Genomic DNA, 19,541 nt, shown 5'->3' with positions numbered 1-19,541 from the left:
CTAGATTCACACAAATATTTTGAGAAATATTTCAAAATCACACTCAGGGTACACCTAGGACTCAGCTAAAAAGGTAAAGGTAAAGGTAAAGGGACCCCTGAGCGTTAAGTCCAGTCGCGGACGACTCTGGGGTTGCGGCGCTCATCTCGCTGCAAATAAAATGTTTTGAATGTGTTGTAAAGTGCAGTATACAATTGTGACACTAAATGGAGACTGTGAGCTATAGCAAATTCAATTCATTTTTCAAAATGATTTTTAAAAAAGCATATTCACAATGTTTTTAACATGCGTGTAGATTCCACCCCAGTGAAATCAATAGACTTGGTCACGACTAACTTAACATCACTGATTTCAGTCAGTCGGTTCCAAGTATGACTTAGTTGAATGCTATCCCAAATCATCTAGGTAATGAATGTCCAACACATATTTAGCAAATGTGTTCAGCTGTAAATTCTTAATACATTCTCTGGTAAATTCTAATCTTATTAATCTGCCATGCAAAAATTCAAATAAGCCTTTGTGGGGAGAGGAAACTGTACTCATTTCACAGATATCTTTTCAGGATTTGTACACTGAACAATAAACTAAAGAAACCAATAATATACTTAATAAGCTATAAGTTAGCTCAACTCTCAATGAAGACAAAACCAGTGTTGCTGATAATTACCACTTTGCTTCATGCTCAGCTAAGCCTTTTGATCTGCACGGCATATCTAGAGACAGCTGAAGCATCGAAGCCAAGACATCACAGCACAGACACTTGACTGATTATCTCATTTGGAATGAATAATGCATATTCCTGAACAGGCAAGTATGACACTACTATGAACAGATATTTATGCTACATTTGGATGCTACAGCAGTGATAAGGATACTGATGGGGGAAAAACTCTTTTTGGGGGGAGAGGGACATCATATCACAGCCATTAGCTGCAAACCCAATCTTTAATAGTTTCCAGCAATCTTAAGGAAGTGTCTAAATATATCAAAACCATACATTTGCTGTTCTAGAATCAAGCCACATTTCATTTAAGAAGCAAGCCAATGCTCTTACAAATTCACCTGTGCTCCAAAAAGAAAACAGTAGATTGTATCCTATGAAATTGTGTCATTAGCAGAAGGACTTCCACCTGTGCAACAGGACTTCCTTTCCTTCATGCTCCACAAAAGAAATCTGCTCCAGAGGGCTGGCAGAACACCAAGAACAGATTGGGGGTGCTGCAGGAAGAAGCAGTGGAAGTCCTGTTGTGCAGGAATAAGTCCTTGAATTAATGGGACCTGTATACAGCCCTCTGAGCTAAGGCTCCCAATTTAGTTTCCATACCATACAAAGCAACAAAGTTTTTCTCTCTCTCACTGTGCTCACTTGAGACATTTTCTAAGACGGGAACCTTTTATTGAAAATGGTATTATAGTCCCTCTACCTTATGCAGATACCCTAAATGAAACTTTGGTTACTCTGAGCAACACAACAATTCAACTGAAGCAGGGATATATCAGAAGAACTTACTTCAACAGTTCATAATTCTTTTCATTTAATCTCACAGCATTCTCTCGCCAAAATTTCTCAGATTTGTGAACAGGGCTCCACTCTAGTCTCCCCGACTTAAGCTCAGAACTATATTCATCAAACGAACTGCAAAATAAACCGAACATATGAGAATGAGGAATAAATCTGATGCACAAGGACAATATATGAAAGCAAACAGCACATCCAAACCTCCCACTGCACTTAGGATTCTTTGTAAAGCATTTTACAAAAATTGTAAGTGGCACTTACAAGCATAAGTATGAACACTTATAAATATAGAAGTACAATTTACAAATGGCAGCATATTTTCATTGGGATGAACGTGGCCTATTTACCATGAATTCTAATTTGGCCAGACTGAAGCTAAAGGAGTCAATTTTTCCAGATTTTTCTCCGCTGCTGACAGTTTTGCATTACAAGGATAGGATTGTAGCCTAGGACATTCAAATCCAATTTGGAGTTTGCTTCTAGGAAGTTGCCATAATAGGGAAAACATTCCTTACTCAGATTAACATGTGCTCCTCTCCCAGGTCACACAACCAGCTTTGGAAAATGGGAATCTAGCTGTTAGAATCTTTTAACTACGTATGTGCATGGTCATTTTCTAATAACCTAGGACAACAACAGTTTGGTGCTTAGCCAAATATAAAACCACAGAGCCATTTTCTTTTATTTTTGAAGGCATAGCAATTCTGATTTCCATTAATTTTTATTATTATTAATTACATGCCATGTCTGTTGATTTTTTAAAAACACAACTCCTTCAGCACTTAAAGCACTCTGTTTTGGTACATTATTTTGATATTATATAAGATGATGAGGTACTCCCAAATGAGGTGTAAATAAAGCCTACTTATGGTAATGACAAATGATAACTATTTTGTACTTTTATGGTTACTTGAATCTGATACCATCCCAAGGTACAAATCATGTGAAGTTGGTTTTAAAAAAAGAAAAGCCTGCTTGGTCTTACAGTTATTTCTTTCATATGGTCTTTGGAATCTACAGCATTGCAGAAAACAATCACTAGACAAGCTATCATTCTAATAACTAGGCCTCTATTTGATCTTGACAGGTGCTTCAGTGGGGAGCCTATACCCCAAGGAGGACCCTCCTTGTATCAATTTGAACATTAGACACTGAAGACAAAATTTACCTGAGGTCCTGCACACTCTCCCCAAGTTTGTCCAACAGAAACTTTATATCCTCACTTATGTCTTCATCGTCATATTTCTGTTGTTCCAAGTTCTCCAGCTGCTTCAGAACTTTGCACTGGATCATGGCAAGAGCATACTCCTGGCGAGTTTCTCTTTCAGTAGACTTTTCTAGAAGATTCTGGAAAGAAAAACCAAACAAAACGGTGTCAGACCCTGATAGCCATTAATTAAAAAGGTACTGATGGGATTCTCTGTGAATTGGCACTCCCTCTATATTTTGACTGACCCTACTGTCATTTCCTGCCACATCCTGCTAGCATTCTTTACAGTTCTGTATCAGGAAGATGACATAGCATACTGAGGAGTGTTCAGACATCACCCTAGTTTCATGTGGATGGATCGCTGAATGTAAATTTTTACCTTTGCACAATAGCTAGTTTCTGTATACACACCTCTTATATCTAGGAAAGCAGAAGGCATTCTCAGTCTTCAAGAGCATACTTTTGTCGGGCAAAAACAGTCATGGAGGGTGTGAGGCAGTGCCAGTGGAAAATGTGGCCTGAGGAATGTCCAGAGAGCCACAGAGGCCCAGAGGGCTGCATTTGGCCCCAAGACCTAAAGCCCCCCACCCCAGTATAAAGAATTTGTTGTCTACATACTTCACTCACCCGAAATGCTGCAAGAATGATCCTAGTGACTTTCTCTTTTACAGACTCCTGAAGGATGTCAGACAGGACTGGGACAATATTATAACGCCGCAAATATTCACACATTTGAGGACTGAATGCCAGCAGCCAGATAGAGAAAATCATCTGATACTGAAGCTGGAAACCGCATTTGTTACTCAATACTCCCATGATACTAGAGAGCAGGGGGAAAGCATAAGAAACATACCATTAGGCAGCTGCTCACTATCCTATAATTCAGAATGTAAACTCTTCACTTCCAGACACATTGAATTTGTAAAAGAAAAGCCTTTCACAAATATATTTCCATACAAATTAGAGAGACACTAAACAAATTAGCAAACACTAAACAGCCAAACAACAGAATGCAATTTAGTCTGCCAGGGGTAGGGTAGGGTAGGGTAGAGTAGAGGAGGGAGCAAGGGAGCAAAGCTCAGTTACTTTATTCACAGCAGAGGTGAAATCATCTGCTGGAACAACAGGGTATCTGATGGTCCCTCCTTGCTCCAGCAAATGAATAAGGCAATACTGAGATTGTAGGGTTTCACTGTTGTTGTTGTTGTTGTTGCTGCTGCTGCTGCTGCTGCTGCTGTTGTTGTTTTGTGACAAATCAGAATACAGAGGAAGTCTCAAAATGAGAGAAATAATCAAGCAGAGGCTGGTATTGCCTTCCTTTTCTTTGATGAAGTTCCTACTTCACAACAGGAGTTCAAATGGTAACAATTCTTTACAAGATGGTTTGCATTTCTAGGTGAAAACTAAAGGTTACATTTTAAATGGCTTAAAATCTTTTGTTAAAGCTGAATGTGTTTGAAATATGAACCTATATACACCAATGTATATAATGGTGCTTGCTACCACGAAACAATGAAATTATAGTCATGCTAGCCCTAATAAAACTACAAATTATGCTGCCAACATTTTTGAACTTTCCTTTGGGCCTGTATATGGGCTGCTGTGATAAAGCTTCAAAATTTACCACTGCATTTCTGAGCATAGTTAAGGGAACTTTCGGAACAGTGTTTGCTAACATTTCGCCCTCCATACGGCCACCATCCCAAACCACTAGCCATGCTGGCTGAGGAATTGGAATTCAACAACTTCCCAAGAGCCACAGATTTTCCTTGTCTCTCAGAATAGAATCAGCCTTTCTATCACATGACTGCTAAGTTTACTCAGTAGCTATGGTTACGGACTGTGTCAAAGGCTTTTCAGAAGCCCAGCTATATTATCCATCACTCCTAAACATCTACATGTATTCTTGAGCAAAGTTACAGAAGTCCATACTACATACACGATTGCGGCAACTGAAGTTATATGTACTGCACAAACAAAATGTTCTTTAAAAATATCATGGACTCTCATCAAGGGACTTATTTGGAAAGTAAACAGAATTTTGTTAAAGAATCCAGTCCACTCACAGAACAATACCCAGAATTATCTATGAGATAGGACTACAATCATACCATGGAAGCCGATTGGAATCCGTTGCAGAAGTCCATTCGACATCCAAAATGTTCGGAAACCAAAGCACGGCTTCCAATTGGCTGCAGGATCGTCCTGCAGCCAATCATAAGCTGCGGAAGCCATGCCAGATGTTCAGCTTCCAAAAATCATTTGAAAACCAGAACACTCACTTCCGGGGGTTTTTCGTTCGGGATTCGATTTGCTCAGGAGCCAAGGCATTTGGGATCCAAGGTACGACTGTACAACACTTTTAGATTTGCAAACTTATCCTAAGGACTCTTTTAACAGCTCAACAGAATGCATAAGTCAGTAGGAAAACACTTTCATCATGGATATACTAGAAGCTCATCTTTTTCTGTACAACAAATACTCACCAGCTAACTCCATCTGATTCGACCCATGCAAAACGATATTCATTGACCCTGAGCATCAACTGCAAGCACCCGGCGACACACTGGACATATTGCGAACTCTACATGAAAGAAGAATACACCATTACAAAAAATACATATATCCTGTTGTTGCACTGAAGATAGGTAAGTGTGAGAACAACTGAGAAGTCTCCAATTATCACTGTTTCTTTTACTTTAACAAAAGCCAGCCCACTGCCATCAGTGCCTATTGTTATTCCAAAGTTGTGTTTAGTCACTAAGGCTAACAACATTCATGCCACAGTGTCCTTAGACAGAATCAAATTCAAATTATCAAGTCAATAATCAGTTTATTTACCAGGGCTCTCACTTAGGTAGGCTGTGAGAACCCACACTTCAACAGCAAAAACCTAGCCAACACTGAACAAGAGCATAATGTTATTGTTAACATATTCCGCCTAATTTCCAGATTTCCCCTCTGCTCCCAAGTAAGTCTTTTATTAGATGCTTAATGAAAAATACAGATGTTCAGTACATAGGGAACCAGTGTCCTCCTAACGTTCCCCTATTCTTCAATTCCTTCAGAGTTCCTTTCTTCCTTTTAAAATTCCCTCCTTATTTTCCCTAGCTTTTAAAAAAGTTTCCCACCTCTTCCTACATAGTTTCAGAACAACTATACCCTGTAAGTGGCAGTTATTTTCTTGGATAATTATTTGTTATATATATTTTTGGTTGTGTGGCTTTTCCCCAATCAGCTGTTTGAGAACAATTTGGTAGGCTTCTGTTGTGTTTGTACATGCTTGTACTGTGGTACCATGGTTCTCAAATGCCTTGGTACTCAAACAACTTGGAACTCAAACACTGCAAACCCGGAAGTAAGTGTCCGGTTTGTGAACTTTTTTGGGAAGCCAAACATGCTCCGTTTTTTGTTTTTTTTTTAAATTTCTTTTTATTAATTTTCTAAGCCAAACAACAACAGAAAAAAGAAAAAGAAAAACAAACCGAACACACCAATGAGAAGAAAAAAGAAAGACATCAACCAAAACAGAAAATATAAACAAACCAGAAGACAAACATCAGTTAACACAAATAAAAGTTGACTTCCCTCCATCTCGATTTTGGATTATGTAAAGTAGTAATTCTGTTCTGCAGTTTTCATTTTATATCATCTAAACATCGCAAGGATTATATTAAACCTACTGTGATTTTTATATCTCTAGAATTTGATTCCATGTACATTATAAATTTATTCCAGTCATCAATAAACTTTGTACCTTTTTGCTGTCTGATATTCTGTGTCATTCTTGCCAAATCCATATATTCAAATAATTTAAGTTGCCAATCTTTAACAGTCGGGATATTTGGGGTTTTCCAATTTTTTGCTAACAAGATCCTGGCAGCTACGGTTGCGTATTGAAACATTATATGATCCTCTTTTTTAATCTCGTCTCCGATCATTCCCAGAAGAAAAGCTTCGGGTTTTTTAACGAAAGTGCATTTAAATATTTTTTTCAGTTCATTATATATTGATTCCCAAAATTTTTTGATTTCTTCACACTTCCACCACATGTGGAAGAAACTTCCTTCTTTGGTTTTACACTTCCAACACCTATTATCTCCAGTCTTATACATTTTTTGCAGTTTCACAGGGGTGATGTACCAACGGTACATCATCTTTTCCATATTTTCTCTGAGGGTGGTGCAAGCTGTAAATTTCATTCCTTTAGTCCACAGCCTTGTCCATTTGTTGAAATCCAAATTGTATCCGAGGTCTATAGCCCATTTTGTCATGACATCCTTAACCTCCTCATCCTTGGTGTCCCATTCTAATAGCTGATTGTACATTTTAGATAGCAGTTTAGTTTTACCTTCTATTATTTCTACCTGGAACTTGGATTTTTTTTCGTTCATTCCGATCTTTTTATCTTCCTTCCATAGGGCATTGATTTGATGGTACTGCAGCCAACCTGATAATTTACTTTTTAACTCTTCATATGGTCTAATTTTCCATCCTCTTTCTGATCTTTCTAGGAGGTCTTCATAAGTCCATCTCTCACCTTCTATATTTGTTTTTTTAATAGTTAACATATCTATAGGCGATAGCCACCAGGGGTTTTTTTCCCCCAACAGTTTCTTGTTCTTTTCCCATGTTTCTAACAATGTTCCTCTGATAATATGGTTCGAGAAGCCTTTATGCACCTTTTCCTTATTCTGCCAGAGATAAGCATGCCAAGCAAATCTTAAGTCAAATCCTTCTAGGTCTAGCAGGTCTGTATTTTTCAAAATAATCCATTCTCTAAGCCAGCAAAGGCACGAGGCTTCATAGTACAGTCTCAGATTTGGGACTGAGAATCCTCCCCTGTCTTTTTTATCCATTAACAATTTAAATCTAATTCTCGGTCTTTTACCTTGCCATATAAATTTAGAGAGAATTTTTTGCCAGTTTTGGAATACTGCACTTCCTCTAATCACCGGAACGTTTTGGAATAGGAATAATAATTTCGGCAGTATGCACATCTTGATTGCTGCCATTCTACCTGACCAGGAGAGTTTGATCCTGTTCCAGATGTCTAGTTCCTTTTGGATATCCTTCCAGGTATTAATGTAGTTATCAGCCATTAAATTTATGTTTTTCATTGTAAGCCACACTCCTAGGTATTTTACCTTTTTTACTTCTTTAATTCCTGATTGGAGTTCTAATTGCCTCCTTAGGTCTTCCCCCATGTTCTTTACCATCATTTTAGTTTTAGTTTTATTTAACTTAAAACTTTAACATGCTCCGTTTTGAGTGCCACACTTCCGTTTTGAGTGTTATGCTGAAGTTTGTCGCTTTTTGCTATTTATTTTGTTTTTGTGGCTCTATTGTTTTTGTGACTGTGTGGAACCCAGTGCAGCTACTGATTGATTGTGTGACTACAGTACATTGATTACTGCTTTCATTTTATGGATCAATGGTCTCGTTAGATAGTAAAATTCATGTTAAACTGCTGTTTTAGGAGTTGTTTTTAAAAGTCTGGAACAGATTAATCCACTTTGCATTACTTTCTATGGAAAAGTGTGCCTTCGTTTTGGAACATTTTGGTTTTGGAACGGACTTCCGGAACGGTTTAAGTTTGAGAACCAAGGCACCACTGCATGTAGCACTCACAACCTGTTGTCCTACAGATGTTGGTGAACTACAACTCCTATCACCCCTGATCATTGACCACACTGTCTGTGGCTGATGGGAGTTGTAGGCCAGCAGCATCTAGAGAGCACCACAGTGGCTACCCCTTCCCCCAAGTCCAAAAGAAAGTACCTTCACTTGCTTTCTAGAAACATAGCTCTATTGGTCAGTTGTGCTAACAGAATCCCTTCTATATACTTAATTAAGAATAATTGCACTGACCCCAGTGGGGCTTACTTCCGAGTTTGCCTTCTTGAGAATTCTAATCAGAGGCAGCCACAGGGGAAACTGAAGCAGGGCAGCATTCATTCCAGATGAGTTAAATCCATCGCTTCACCCAACATCAGCTTTTGCTCCACCCCAACTGGCCTGGGATCCCTGACAGATCCCTGGCAATGCAGCCCATGATAGAAAAAAAGAGGTTGCCCATCTATGACACAGAGCAAAGTCAGGCTTTTCAGAACAATTTCTGAGTAACAACATTTCAAAGAATATAAATGAAATGGAAGAGAAACAAATAAACATTAGCCCAAGCTACTACTGAATGCAGTTCACTGTCAGGTTACTCCAACAACATTATATAAAACAATAACAACAGGAATCCAAGGACCTGTAATTCAATAGATTATGTGTTCATTTGAAAGCATTGTCTCTATTCCAAACTTGTATCCAACCAACTATGGAACCCGGGGCAAATTTGTAAGGCTTCAACTGCGTTGTCAAACTGCATCAAAGCAGTTACAGAATTGCATTGTTTTACAGCACAACTCACAAACTCCTACTCTCTTTTCAAAGTCGTCCCTGAACTTGCAGCGAGCAGCCATGACATTTTCAGAGAAAAAGAATACACACAATGTACAGTAATCAATGTTTATTTTGCTATGAATACAGTAGCTAGGAAGCTGAAGAACTGCTTCCTAACCTATGTAAACACGACAGAAGGTATGTTATCTCTAATAATCTTACTGCATTGTGAAAAACATTAATAAAAAACTTATTAAAAAGAAGAAGATACATTATCTCAATGTAAAGGATACATGCTTTTCTGTATACCTGAAGGAGCATCTACACCCCCATTGTTCTACCTGGACACCGAGGTCCAGCGCCGAGGGTCTTCTAGCAGTTCCCTCACTGTGAGAAGCCAAGTTACAGGGAACCAGTAAGAGGGCCTTCTTGGTAGTGGCACCTACCCTGTGGAACTCCCTCCCACCAGATGTCAAAGATGTCAAAGAGAACAACAATTACCAGACTTTTAGAAGACATCTGAAGGCAGCCCTGTTTAGAGAAGCTCTTAATGTTTGATGGATTACTGTATTTTAATATCTTGTTGGAAGCCACCCAGAGTGGCTGGGGAAGCCCAGCCAGATGGTCAGGGTATAAATAATACATTTATTATTATTATTATTATTATTATTATTATTATTACTATTATTATTATTATTATTTTCTCTACACTTAGATTCAAAGTTTGAAAATGCACATGAATAAGACCAACAGGGTTCAATTTTCTTTACACCTCAAAAAATGCTCCTATTTAAAGCAAAGTTATAAAGGTAAAGGTAAAGGGACCCCTGACTGTTAGATCCAGTCGTGGACGACTCTGGGGTTGCTTTACTGGCTTTACTGGCTCATCTCGCTTTATTGGCTGAGGGAGCTGGCGTACACCTTCCGGGTCATGTAGCCAGCATGACTAAGCCTCTTCTGGCAACCCAGAGCAGCGCACGGAAACACCGTTTACCTTCCCGCTGGAGCGGTACCTATTTATCTACTTGCACCTTGACGTGCTTTCGAACTGCTAGGCGGGCAGGAGCAGGGACCGAGCAACAGGAGCTCACCACGTTGTGGGGATTCAAACCGCTGACCTTCTGATCGGCAAGCCCAAGAGGCTCTGTGGTTTAGACCACAGCGCCACCCGCGTCCCCTAAGCAAAGTCATAAATAAGCCCAAATCACTGAAACCACCATCCTTCCTGTATTGCATCAGCAAATAGCAGAAAATCAAAATCACTGGTAGTGTTCTCACCATTCTTTAATATCTATACAAAACACATGTGGAAATAGGATCAAAAGCTCCAACCAGATATAGCCCCCTTACTTTTCCCCATAACTAGAAGACTGTCAATATTAAAAACTTCCCAATACAGGGCTGCCTTCAGGTAACACTTAAAACTCTTTGGTGGCACATCAGACTAGCATAAGGAGTCCAACCTTCCATGCTTTTCCGTTCATGATTCCCAAGCACACAAATCCTAAGACACCTGGACCACTATGGAAGTAGTGAAAATTTCAAAGCATTCCGTTTGTCTTGCTCAGCTGTTCTGGATAGAACTGTCTCAGGAACATGCCTTGGCTTGGCAGGGCAGCAAGCCTTGTAAACAGGTTTTTTGGGGGTTTTTTAGCAAAAAGCTGGAACATCTAAGAAAGCTGCCATCACTAAAAAAAAAAAAAGTGAGTAACCTTTTCAGATTTTTTGATCCTCCTTGCATTTGTTTTTATTTATTTTCCTATAAACCAGACCCTTAGGATCCTTATGGAAGGCAGAAAATACATTTTAAACAAATAAATCCAGGATTTTCAAGCTAATCCATAACTGAGAGTTCACCAACCTTTTCCCCAAACCCTTCAACACATAGTATAGTACTGCAGGTGCCACATTTATGAAAAGAATAAATTATGTTTAATTACATCCAACCATATGCAAATTAAGTGCAGCAGAAATTGTGTTTTTAATACATCTCCAGAGCTGCCCATTTATCTCAGGTTAGTCTCCATAAACTGCTTCTATGAAATAAAACCTCAAGCTAAACTGAAGGAATGCAGAGTTGATTATTTATTGCATTTATATCCCAGCTTTTTCTCCAAGGAGCTCCAAGTGGCATACATTGTTCTCCCTCTCCTCATTTAATCCCCAAAACAACCTTATGAAGTAGGCCAGGCTGAGAGGCAGTCCCTAGCCCAAGGTCACCCTGTGAGTTTCGTAGAGTTGCCTGGTCATTTGATGTGCACATCAACTCCAAAACCCCTCAGATTGTCAACTGTCAAAGAAAGACTTAAGTTGACTCAGTATTCATTTAAATAAGTTGAACAGGAAATTGAGTTAAAATCAGCTTCCTTTTACCCATTTTGGAAGCTGAGTACTATTGTTTTAAACATTCAGTTATTCCCTCCCTTCAACCCTGTGCCTCAGGATAACTGCTCAGCTATTACATGAGTCCCTAATGACAATAAATATTACACCTGATTACATTTCTGATTCCAAGAACATTTGGTATAGCCTGAATTGTTGGGAGTGTTTTTATTTCTTAGAGACATCAAGTGGCAATACTGAGCAGTACAGCTTTTGAGATAAATGACATTTCACAATTGCTTTCTGAAGCATCTGCAGCTTAATGGACTGCTAATCCAGGAGCATTATAATATTAACGTACCTAACAAGTATTCACAGAAGGAAATGGAGAGAGTAATTTTTAGCACAACAATGTTCTCTGCAGAGCTCTATTTCCCCTCCAAATTTACTGTGCCAACGGATAAGAAACACCTGTTTTATTTTTATTTGTTAACTACAGAACTGTCTTCTCCAGATCAAATCTCACAAAAACTTCCTGCAATATCATCAACAACAGAATAGTAACCTGCGAAGGCTAAACAGGTTGGACGAGGCTGGGGATCACAGTTTGCAGTTTTACAGTACAGATACCCAGAGAGTGAGCCAAACCTATGCCTGGTTTCATTACTTTAAAAACAACCACCCCACAACTGCGGAACTGCTCTCTTATCAAGATATAAGCTAAACAAATAAGATCTTCATAAAGGATAAAATATTACTGCACGTATAGTTTCACCCATTTCAATGCCATCATATCGTAGTGATTGTCCAAAAGTGCAAAGATGGATAATATTCCTGTGGGATCTGACAGTGCCACATGCTTAGGATCACCCTGAAAACAATCATGCCATAAACATCTGGCCCTCCAGATGTTGCTGGATTATAAATCACAACTGACTGGGGTTGATGAAGTTGGAATCCAGCAACATCTGGGAGGACCACAAGCTCCTCATCCCAGCCGTAAATGATCGAGGAGCTGGCTGCAGAGATTTACAAGACAAAGAGATCCTGGGAAGAAACCTCAAACTCAGAAGCTAGTTGGATTTGATATATTATTCAAAGTCTCTATTGCTTTATTGGCCAGAGAGTCAAAGGACCATGGGAAGCTAAAGCCTATTGCCCAGCCTCCCAGGAAGAACATCACAGCATGGGGAAGACCAATCTATTGGTCAGAGATAGAACAGCTCCATGAATCTTTCCCTCCCAGAAAACATTCTGCTCCAAGTGCCAGCTGCCCTAGGACTGTAGAACCAAAGAGGTGCATGGTCTGGCCCATCCATCAGCCAGAAAACTAAGGGCTGTTGAATTGTGGGTTGGTGTGCACATCCCAGTGAACTCTGAGTTTATGGGTATCACCCATTGTTTGTAAACTGCCTTGAGAGTACAAATCTTCTACATCAATATATTTGGAAAATACATTTCAATCCCGGTTACTGCACGAGCCTTCCTAGCATCAGTGTCCCACAAGAAACAATACTCTGGGCTGGATCCAGACAAACAGTGCAATCCTAACGATGTCTACGCAGAAGTAAGTCCTATGAAGTCCACGGGGCACACTCCGAGATATATGGAGTTAGGACTGCAGTTTAAGTTAGTCATGCTTTAGTTCCTTTGAAATCAACGGGACATGGTAGTCGGGGCCAACATCTCCCACTAATTTGAGTGTTTCTAGCCCACTGTATCAAGAGAAAGATTTACAAGTTATGCAGAGATACTTACATCTGTTCCAGGATCATTAGCACTACCACTGCTGCGTAGTTTCTAGCATGGAAAGGAGAAAGTTACATTTAAAGATTCGCAACAAGACAGCCCTTATGTACAAATCTAAACATATAGCCTAATGAGAGAGATATATACATATATTTATTATCCTACGTGTGACTGAATTGGAAATAAATTTCCGACCATCCCCTAAATATTGCTCACAAGGGTGGCAGTTAGTCACACATCTGGGGTGACTCCTATTCTGCTTCCAAATGGTTGGTCATGGCACATTTGCTCCCACTATCCAAAAGGGGAAATACTTTATTCTCTTTCAGCACTTCCCACATTTGACTCAGAGCATAGCCACAAAGTACCAACATTTCAAGCCAAGTAATTAACATTTTCTGTACATTGCTACGCTTCAGTACATTTAGATATTCTGCACATTTGAAGTATTTAATCCTCTTACATTAATGAACTTGAAAAATGCTTAATTGGCCGAGTGTTTCAATAAGATGTACATTTTAAGTAATAGGGAATTTAGCTCTGTCAATATATACCTGGTACCACACAAAGCAGCCAAAATATTTCCTGCCCCAAGAACCTGGCCACTGTAATACACACTGTAGGAAAAAGTTCCAATAACTTAGTATGTACAATTCCCCACTGCAGTTACACACACTACTACTCACAAAAATCAGCTAAAGGACATTATTCAGATTTAAATGCATTTACTGATTTGAATTTAAGGGCTCATTGGGGCTTGCACAGGAGAAGTTTGTTGTGGAGCATGAGCTAAAATCATGATTAAATACAAGCAGTCGAATTGTAGATCTGCCAAATATACCTGTTTATAAGCACTGCAATATCACCAGATCCCAACCTGGTGACCTCCAAGTGTTTTGCCGTACAACTATCATCATCCCCAGCTGTTGGCCAAGGGGAGCTGCACTAGACTATAATATAATTACCTGCGAACTAAGCTGGGTCTTTATCCAATTGAAATAATAATTTAAATCGCTGCCTTCCATCAGTTCTCTTCCCCAAGCTGCTAGCTTGGCAATAATTCTGGCTGCCTGAAAGAAAGTGCAGAAAACATAAACTCAGACACATATTATCATAGATTTTGCAATAACATCATCAATGGATACAGCAGAGGAGCCATTGTTCAGCGGTAGCACATACACCTTGCATGTAGAAGGTCCTGTGTTCAACTTCCTACATCTCAAAGCAGAGATTGGAAAGACTCTTTTGAAACACTAGAGAACCACTGGCAGTCAGTGTCAAGACAGTACTAAGCTATGGATGCGGGTGGCGCTGTGGTCTAAACCACTGAGCCTCTTGGGCTTGCCGACCAGAAGATTGGGTGTTCAAATCCTCACGAAGGGGTGACCTCCAGTTGCTCTTTCCCAGCTCCTGCCAACCTAGCAGTTCGAAAGCATGCCAGTGCAAGTAGATAAATAGGTACTGCTGCAGCGGGAAGGTAAATGGCGTTTCCATGTGCTCTGGTTTCCGTCATGCGGTTCTGTTGCGCCAGAAGCGGTTTAGTCATGCTGGCCACATGACCCAGAAAGCTGTCTGTGGACAAACACTGGCTCCCTTGGCCTGAAAGTGAGATGAGCGCCACAACCCCATAGTTGCTTTTGCCTGGACTTAACCATCCAAGGGTCCTTTACCTTTTTACCAGAAGTCTGACTCTGTATAAGGCAGTTTTCTATGTTCCTAAATATTAATACCTTTTAAACAGGAGCATTACAATCTAAGAACTTTAGTTGCATCCAAGGAAGAGGGCTACAGTTCACAAACACTTATGCCATAGTAAATTTGTTAGTCTTTAAGAGCCACTAGACTCTTGTGAGAAGACAATCAAATAGCATAACCCCTCTACCACATCATCTCTTTTACTAATCCGGCTGGTTCAAGATCTTTACTGATAATAATATATGGCTGTCTTAAAATGTATTTAATCGCTGGCTTTTGATTAGCTAAACATTTGGAGCCTCTTGCCAACCTGAGGAGCAACAGAATGAAAGAGAGGCGTGAAAAGGGGCATTAGAATTAAAGGCTAGCAGTTTAAAAAGAAAGAAAACCTAGTCATTAGTTTATATTTATGAACTGTCCCATTCTAAAGGTTTGGGGAAAGAGAGAGGCTGAGCATTACAGCTAAATCTAATAATGTTCATGTAAAACTAAGTCCTTTACCCTGGCCTGTTTAAATCAACACTTCAAACAAGGTGACACTGATGGGTCATACAGCACATCCATATTGTACTCTGGCTTGGTCTCTGAAAATTTTATAGTCAGATAATGCAGGAATACTGCTAGGAATGCCTTCCTTCCATGGAAAACTTAAATACCATACTTTAAATAAAGCTGTTGTGTTGTTAATGGACAATTTATATAACCCTTAATTATAAAGTGCTGACAGGACATTGATATTGAAGGTCTAATAAATCTGTCCTAAGTTTTGCAACCAAAGGTCCCGTCTCAAACCCAGGCTATTTGACTGAGCTGAAAGCTTACCATGTGCACAGTGAAAAGATCTTGACGATTCAACATTGGAAGGAAATAGGACCATGCAGTGTTCTTGCCTCGTTTTGCATAGTCAAAGAAAATACTAACACGTTGGTGATTTTCCTGCAAGAAGCATAAATGGAAAGGAAACACAGTCAGAAAACAGATGGAGACAGTTTTATCCTTGGGGCACTTGGAGATCCGCTGAGATTCTTTTATAAACATAGTTGAAACATAGTTCTATATAAACATAGTTCTATTCTGTATGGATTGTTTTCACTTGCATATGTACATTTTATTTTTTAAATAATAATTTTTATTAATGTCAGGGGTTCAGGAGCAGAGGCAAGGGCAAGGGAGGAAACAGAGAGCGAGGGAGAGGAGGCAGAAGAAAAGATGAGTGATGACGACGACCCGAGATCTCCGAGTCTTTCCAGTGAATCAGAAGATTCACAGAAAGGAGCACCAGTGGCCAGGGCAAGGGGGGAGCCTAGGGGGACACCCCAGGAAGATAGAGCCAGAGGGGACTCAGAGGGGAGCAGTTGGAAATCAGGACCAGCGTCACCGCCAGAGAGCAGGGAAGAGGAAGGGCGCCAGGGATCAAGCGCTGGCAGCTCACAACAGGGGGGAGGGCACGAGTCAGGAGTGGCCACACCTCCATCGGGGAGCGAAGAAACGGTCAGACGGAAGGTGGAAGGTTGGGCGCGCGTGCCAAGTTCAAATGCACAGGAAGGTGGCGCAGTAGGCAGCCCGGAAAGGGAGCCAGGTCCTAAAGCCCGCCGAAAGGAGGGAGAAGAGTCAGGGGGGTCAGCGTCAGAGGAATCCCGGAAGGAAGAGACCCCGGGGGGCAGAGGGACCCAGAGAAGAACAGTCAGGCGGAAAAGGTGGAGCAAGGCTAGGATATTAAGTTGGTGTACAAGGGGCGGAGACTCAGATGGAGCTTCGCCGATCTAACCATGAGACGTAGAGTTGCACGCAGCAGCTTGAGAATGGAAACTGTAACTCAATAAAGACTTTTATTTAATGATCGCTGGCTAGCGTGATCCTCTGTGAGCTAGGATCTGGAAGCAGCTCTGACAGTAAGCTCCATCCCTAGATTGTGGGCATCTACGTCCTCGCGGAGAGGAGAGAAAGCGGGTGCCTACTAGCGAGCTCACGAACGGCAGACAACATGACGGCCGAACAGCAGATAGTGGAACTCAGAGAAGCAGTGACACGACTGAATGCCGAGGCTCTTGCATCCAGGAAGAGAGAGGAGGACGCAGCTGCCGCCTACAGGGATCTCCAGGTCAGGTTGGAAGTGCTTACGAAGCAAGGGCAACTGACACCCAAACCGGAGGGGATTGGGTTGGGGAGACGAACAGGCGGTCTGGTCTCTCACTTCGATGGGAATTTGCAACAGTACCCCAACTTTAGAGCAGATGTAATGTGTGCACTGCAACTGCTGAACAAAGACTTTAGAGATGAGCAAGAGAAGGTGGGATTCATCATGTCCCATTTGCATGGAGATGCTAAAGCATGGCTGCGCAATTTGTGGAGAGATAAGGATCCGGCGCTCCAAAATGCGGATGCCTTTATTAAAGCGATGGATGGGTGCTTTTTATCAAGCATTGACGTGGATCTTGCTCGGCAGCAGATACATGGACTGAAGCAAGGGAGGGCCAGCGTAAGGCAGTACCATGCCCGCTTTTTCGCTTTGGTCAGTGCCCTGGAATGGGACAGAGATTCGGCTCCTGTAAGAGACCTGTTTTGGGAGGGATTGCACGGCTCGGTTAAAGATGAAATTGCGAGGGGGGAGAGACCCCGGACCACGCAGGAGATCGTTCAGAGGGCGCTGGCGGTGGGGGTGCGGCTGGAAGGACGTCCGTGGAGCAGGGACGAAGGGCGTGGAGGGCGCGAACCAGCCAGGGGCTCCTCCTTCCTTCCCAGAGAAGCAGCGCGTGCGCAATCCACGCCTCCGCCAGGAGGAGGAGTGGAACCTATGGAGGTTGGAGGTGCAAGGGCTCAGTCAGCAGCCAGAGCCCTAGCACCGGCAGCAGTGAAAGCGAAGCCTCCTAGAGGGAACAGGAAGTGTTACATCTGCGATGATCCACAGCATATGGCGAAAGAGTGTCCCCAGAGGCTCCACAAGCACACTGCAGCCTCAGCAATGGTAACTGCAGCAACGCAGCAAGGACAACCACAGCAGGGAAACGACGGAGTCTGGTTGGAGGAAGAGGCACTGGGGCCCAGCCAGACGTGTCAGTGAAGCAGTCCCCAGAGATTTTACAGCCCATGGACCCCCTCCCGCCCAAACCGGTAGTGAGGCTCACCGCGTCGCTCCAGCTGCCCAATGGAATCACCATGGACGTGCCAATCACCATTGACTCCGGAAGCAATGCGGACTTTATAGGGCAGGACTTTGTCGACCGGCACGCTATACAGTTGCTGCCTGCCACGCTGCCCCTGCAGGTTGTCACGGTGGATGGCAGGGAGCTGCTAGGGGGGCAAGTGGTGAAGCAGACGCCACCAATGGTGATGCGACTTGGGAATCACAGGGAAATCATCAGCTTCAATGTCACTCAACTATCGGACACGCCCATTGTATTGGGCATGAGTTGGCTGGACAAGCACAGCCCGACGCTGGCTTGGTACCAGAGGCAGCTGACCTTCGGCTCTTCCTTTTGCGCTGAACACTGCATCGTGCCCAGGCAGGAAGGAGGGGAAGAGGAGTCACAGCTGCAGCTAGGCACGCTGCAAGCGGTTCCCCACAAGTACGCAGAATTTTTGGAGGTTTTCTGCGAGAAGGAGGCAGACAGGCTACCCCCCCACAGACCATATGACTGCAAAATTGACCTGCTGCCGGGGGCGGCGCTGCCCAAAGGGAAGCTGTATTCCATGTCTGAGGACGAACTGCAGGAACTCAAAGAGTTCATAGATCATAATTTGGAGCGCGGTTTCATCCGAGAGTCCAAGGCAGCGGGGGGCAGTCCGGTATTCTTTGTTAAGAAGCGGGACACGCCCCCAAAAAGACTTGTAGTGGACTTTCGCATCTTGAACAGTGTGACCAAGCCATCGGACTTCCCCATGCCCCGAATCGACGACCTCCTCGCAAAGGTACGGAAGGGCAGAGTGTTCACCAAGTTGGACCTGCGAGGGGCATACAACCTCATTCGCATGCGGGAGGGAGATGAGTGGAAGACAGCCATGTTCACGCCCCTGGGCACCTACGAATATAGAGTTATGCCTTTTGGATTGCAAAATGGCTCCCACGTTTTTCAAGCTTTCATGCATCACGTGTTGGCGGGGCTCCTCTACAAAACGTGCGTCTGTTTCTTGGATGACATCCTGATCTTTTCGGAATCGCAGCAGGAGCATGACAGACACGTCAAGGAAGTGCTGAGCAGGCTACAGCAACATAGGCTTTACGCCAAGCTGGAGAAGTGCCAATTCGACGTGACCGAGGTGGATTTCCTGGGCTACAAGTTGTCTGATAAAGGGCTCGCCATGGACAGCGCCAAGGTCCGAGCAGTGTTGGATTGGAAAAGCCCACGCAACCGGAAGGAGGTCCAACGGTTTGTCGGCTTCGCGAACTTCTATCGCAAGTTTATCAAAGGCTTTGCGATGCAGACAGCGGCCATCACGGACACGCTCAGCTCCAAGAAAAAGAAGTTCATCTGGACAGAGCAGGCGGAGCAGTCCTTTCAGGCACTCAAGCGTCTCTTCGCGTCGGAAGAGCAGCTGCTTCATGTCAACCCCAGCAGGCCGATGAGGGTGGAGACAGACGCTTCGGACAGAGCCGTGGGAGCAGTCCTGCTGCAGAAAGACCCGCAGGGGGTTTGGAGGCCGGGAGCGTTTTAC

The 19,541-nt window shown here is 42.4% G+C and overlaps 1 protein-coding gene and 1 long non-coding RNA gene across 2 annotated transcripts in view; one reads left to right on the top strand and one right to left on the bottom strand.

Annotated features, from left to right (window-relative positions):
- ATP6V1H (ATPase H+ transporting V1 subunit H) overlaps positions 1 to 19,541 on the bottom strand; it is a 41,357-nt gene that overhangs the window by 7,904 nt on the left and 13,912 nt on the right. The window contains exons 5-11 of the mRNA XM_081013522.1: positions 15,711 to 15,824; positions 14,159 to 14,263; positions 13,203 to 13,244; positions 5,216 to 5,313; positions 3,357 to 3,549; positions 2,688 to 2,866; positions 1,511 to 1,636 (exon numbers count right to left, since the gene is read on the bottom strand). Coding sequence (XP_080869648.1) covers positions 1,511 to 1,636; positions 2,688 to 2,866; positions 3,357 to 3,549; positions 5,216 to 5,313; positions 13,203 to 13,244; positions 14,159 to 14,263; positions 15,711 to 15,824 — 857 coding nt within the window. The remainder of the gene's footprint in view (positions 1 to 1,510; positions 1,637 to 2,687; positions 2,867 to 3,356; positions 3,550 to 5,215; positions 5,314 to 13,202; positions 13,245 to 14,158; positions 14,264 to 15,710; positions 15,825 to 19,541) is intronic.
- LOC308481386 lies at positions 5,243 to 6,501 on the top strand. Its single transcript, XR_013988616.1, has 2 exons — positions 5,243 to 5,377; positions 6,178 to 6,501. It is a non-coding gene; the product is annotated as an uncharacterized lncRNA (long non-coding RNA).

Source organism: Podarcis pityusensis, assembly GCF_964106645.2.
Source record: "Podarcis pityusensis genome assembly, chromosome: 7".
Taxonomy (NCBI): domain Eukaryota; kingdom Metazoa; phylum Chordata; class Lepidosauria; order Squamata; family Lacertidae; genus Podarcis; species Podarcis pityusensis.
The sequence above is the reverse complement of the archived record's forward strand: the minus strand, read 5'-3'. Positions and strand labels throughout refer to the sequence as shown.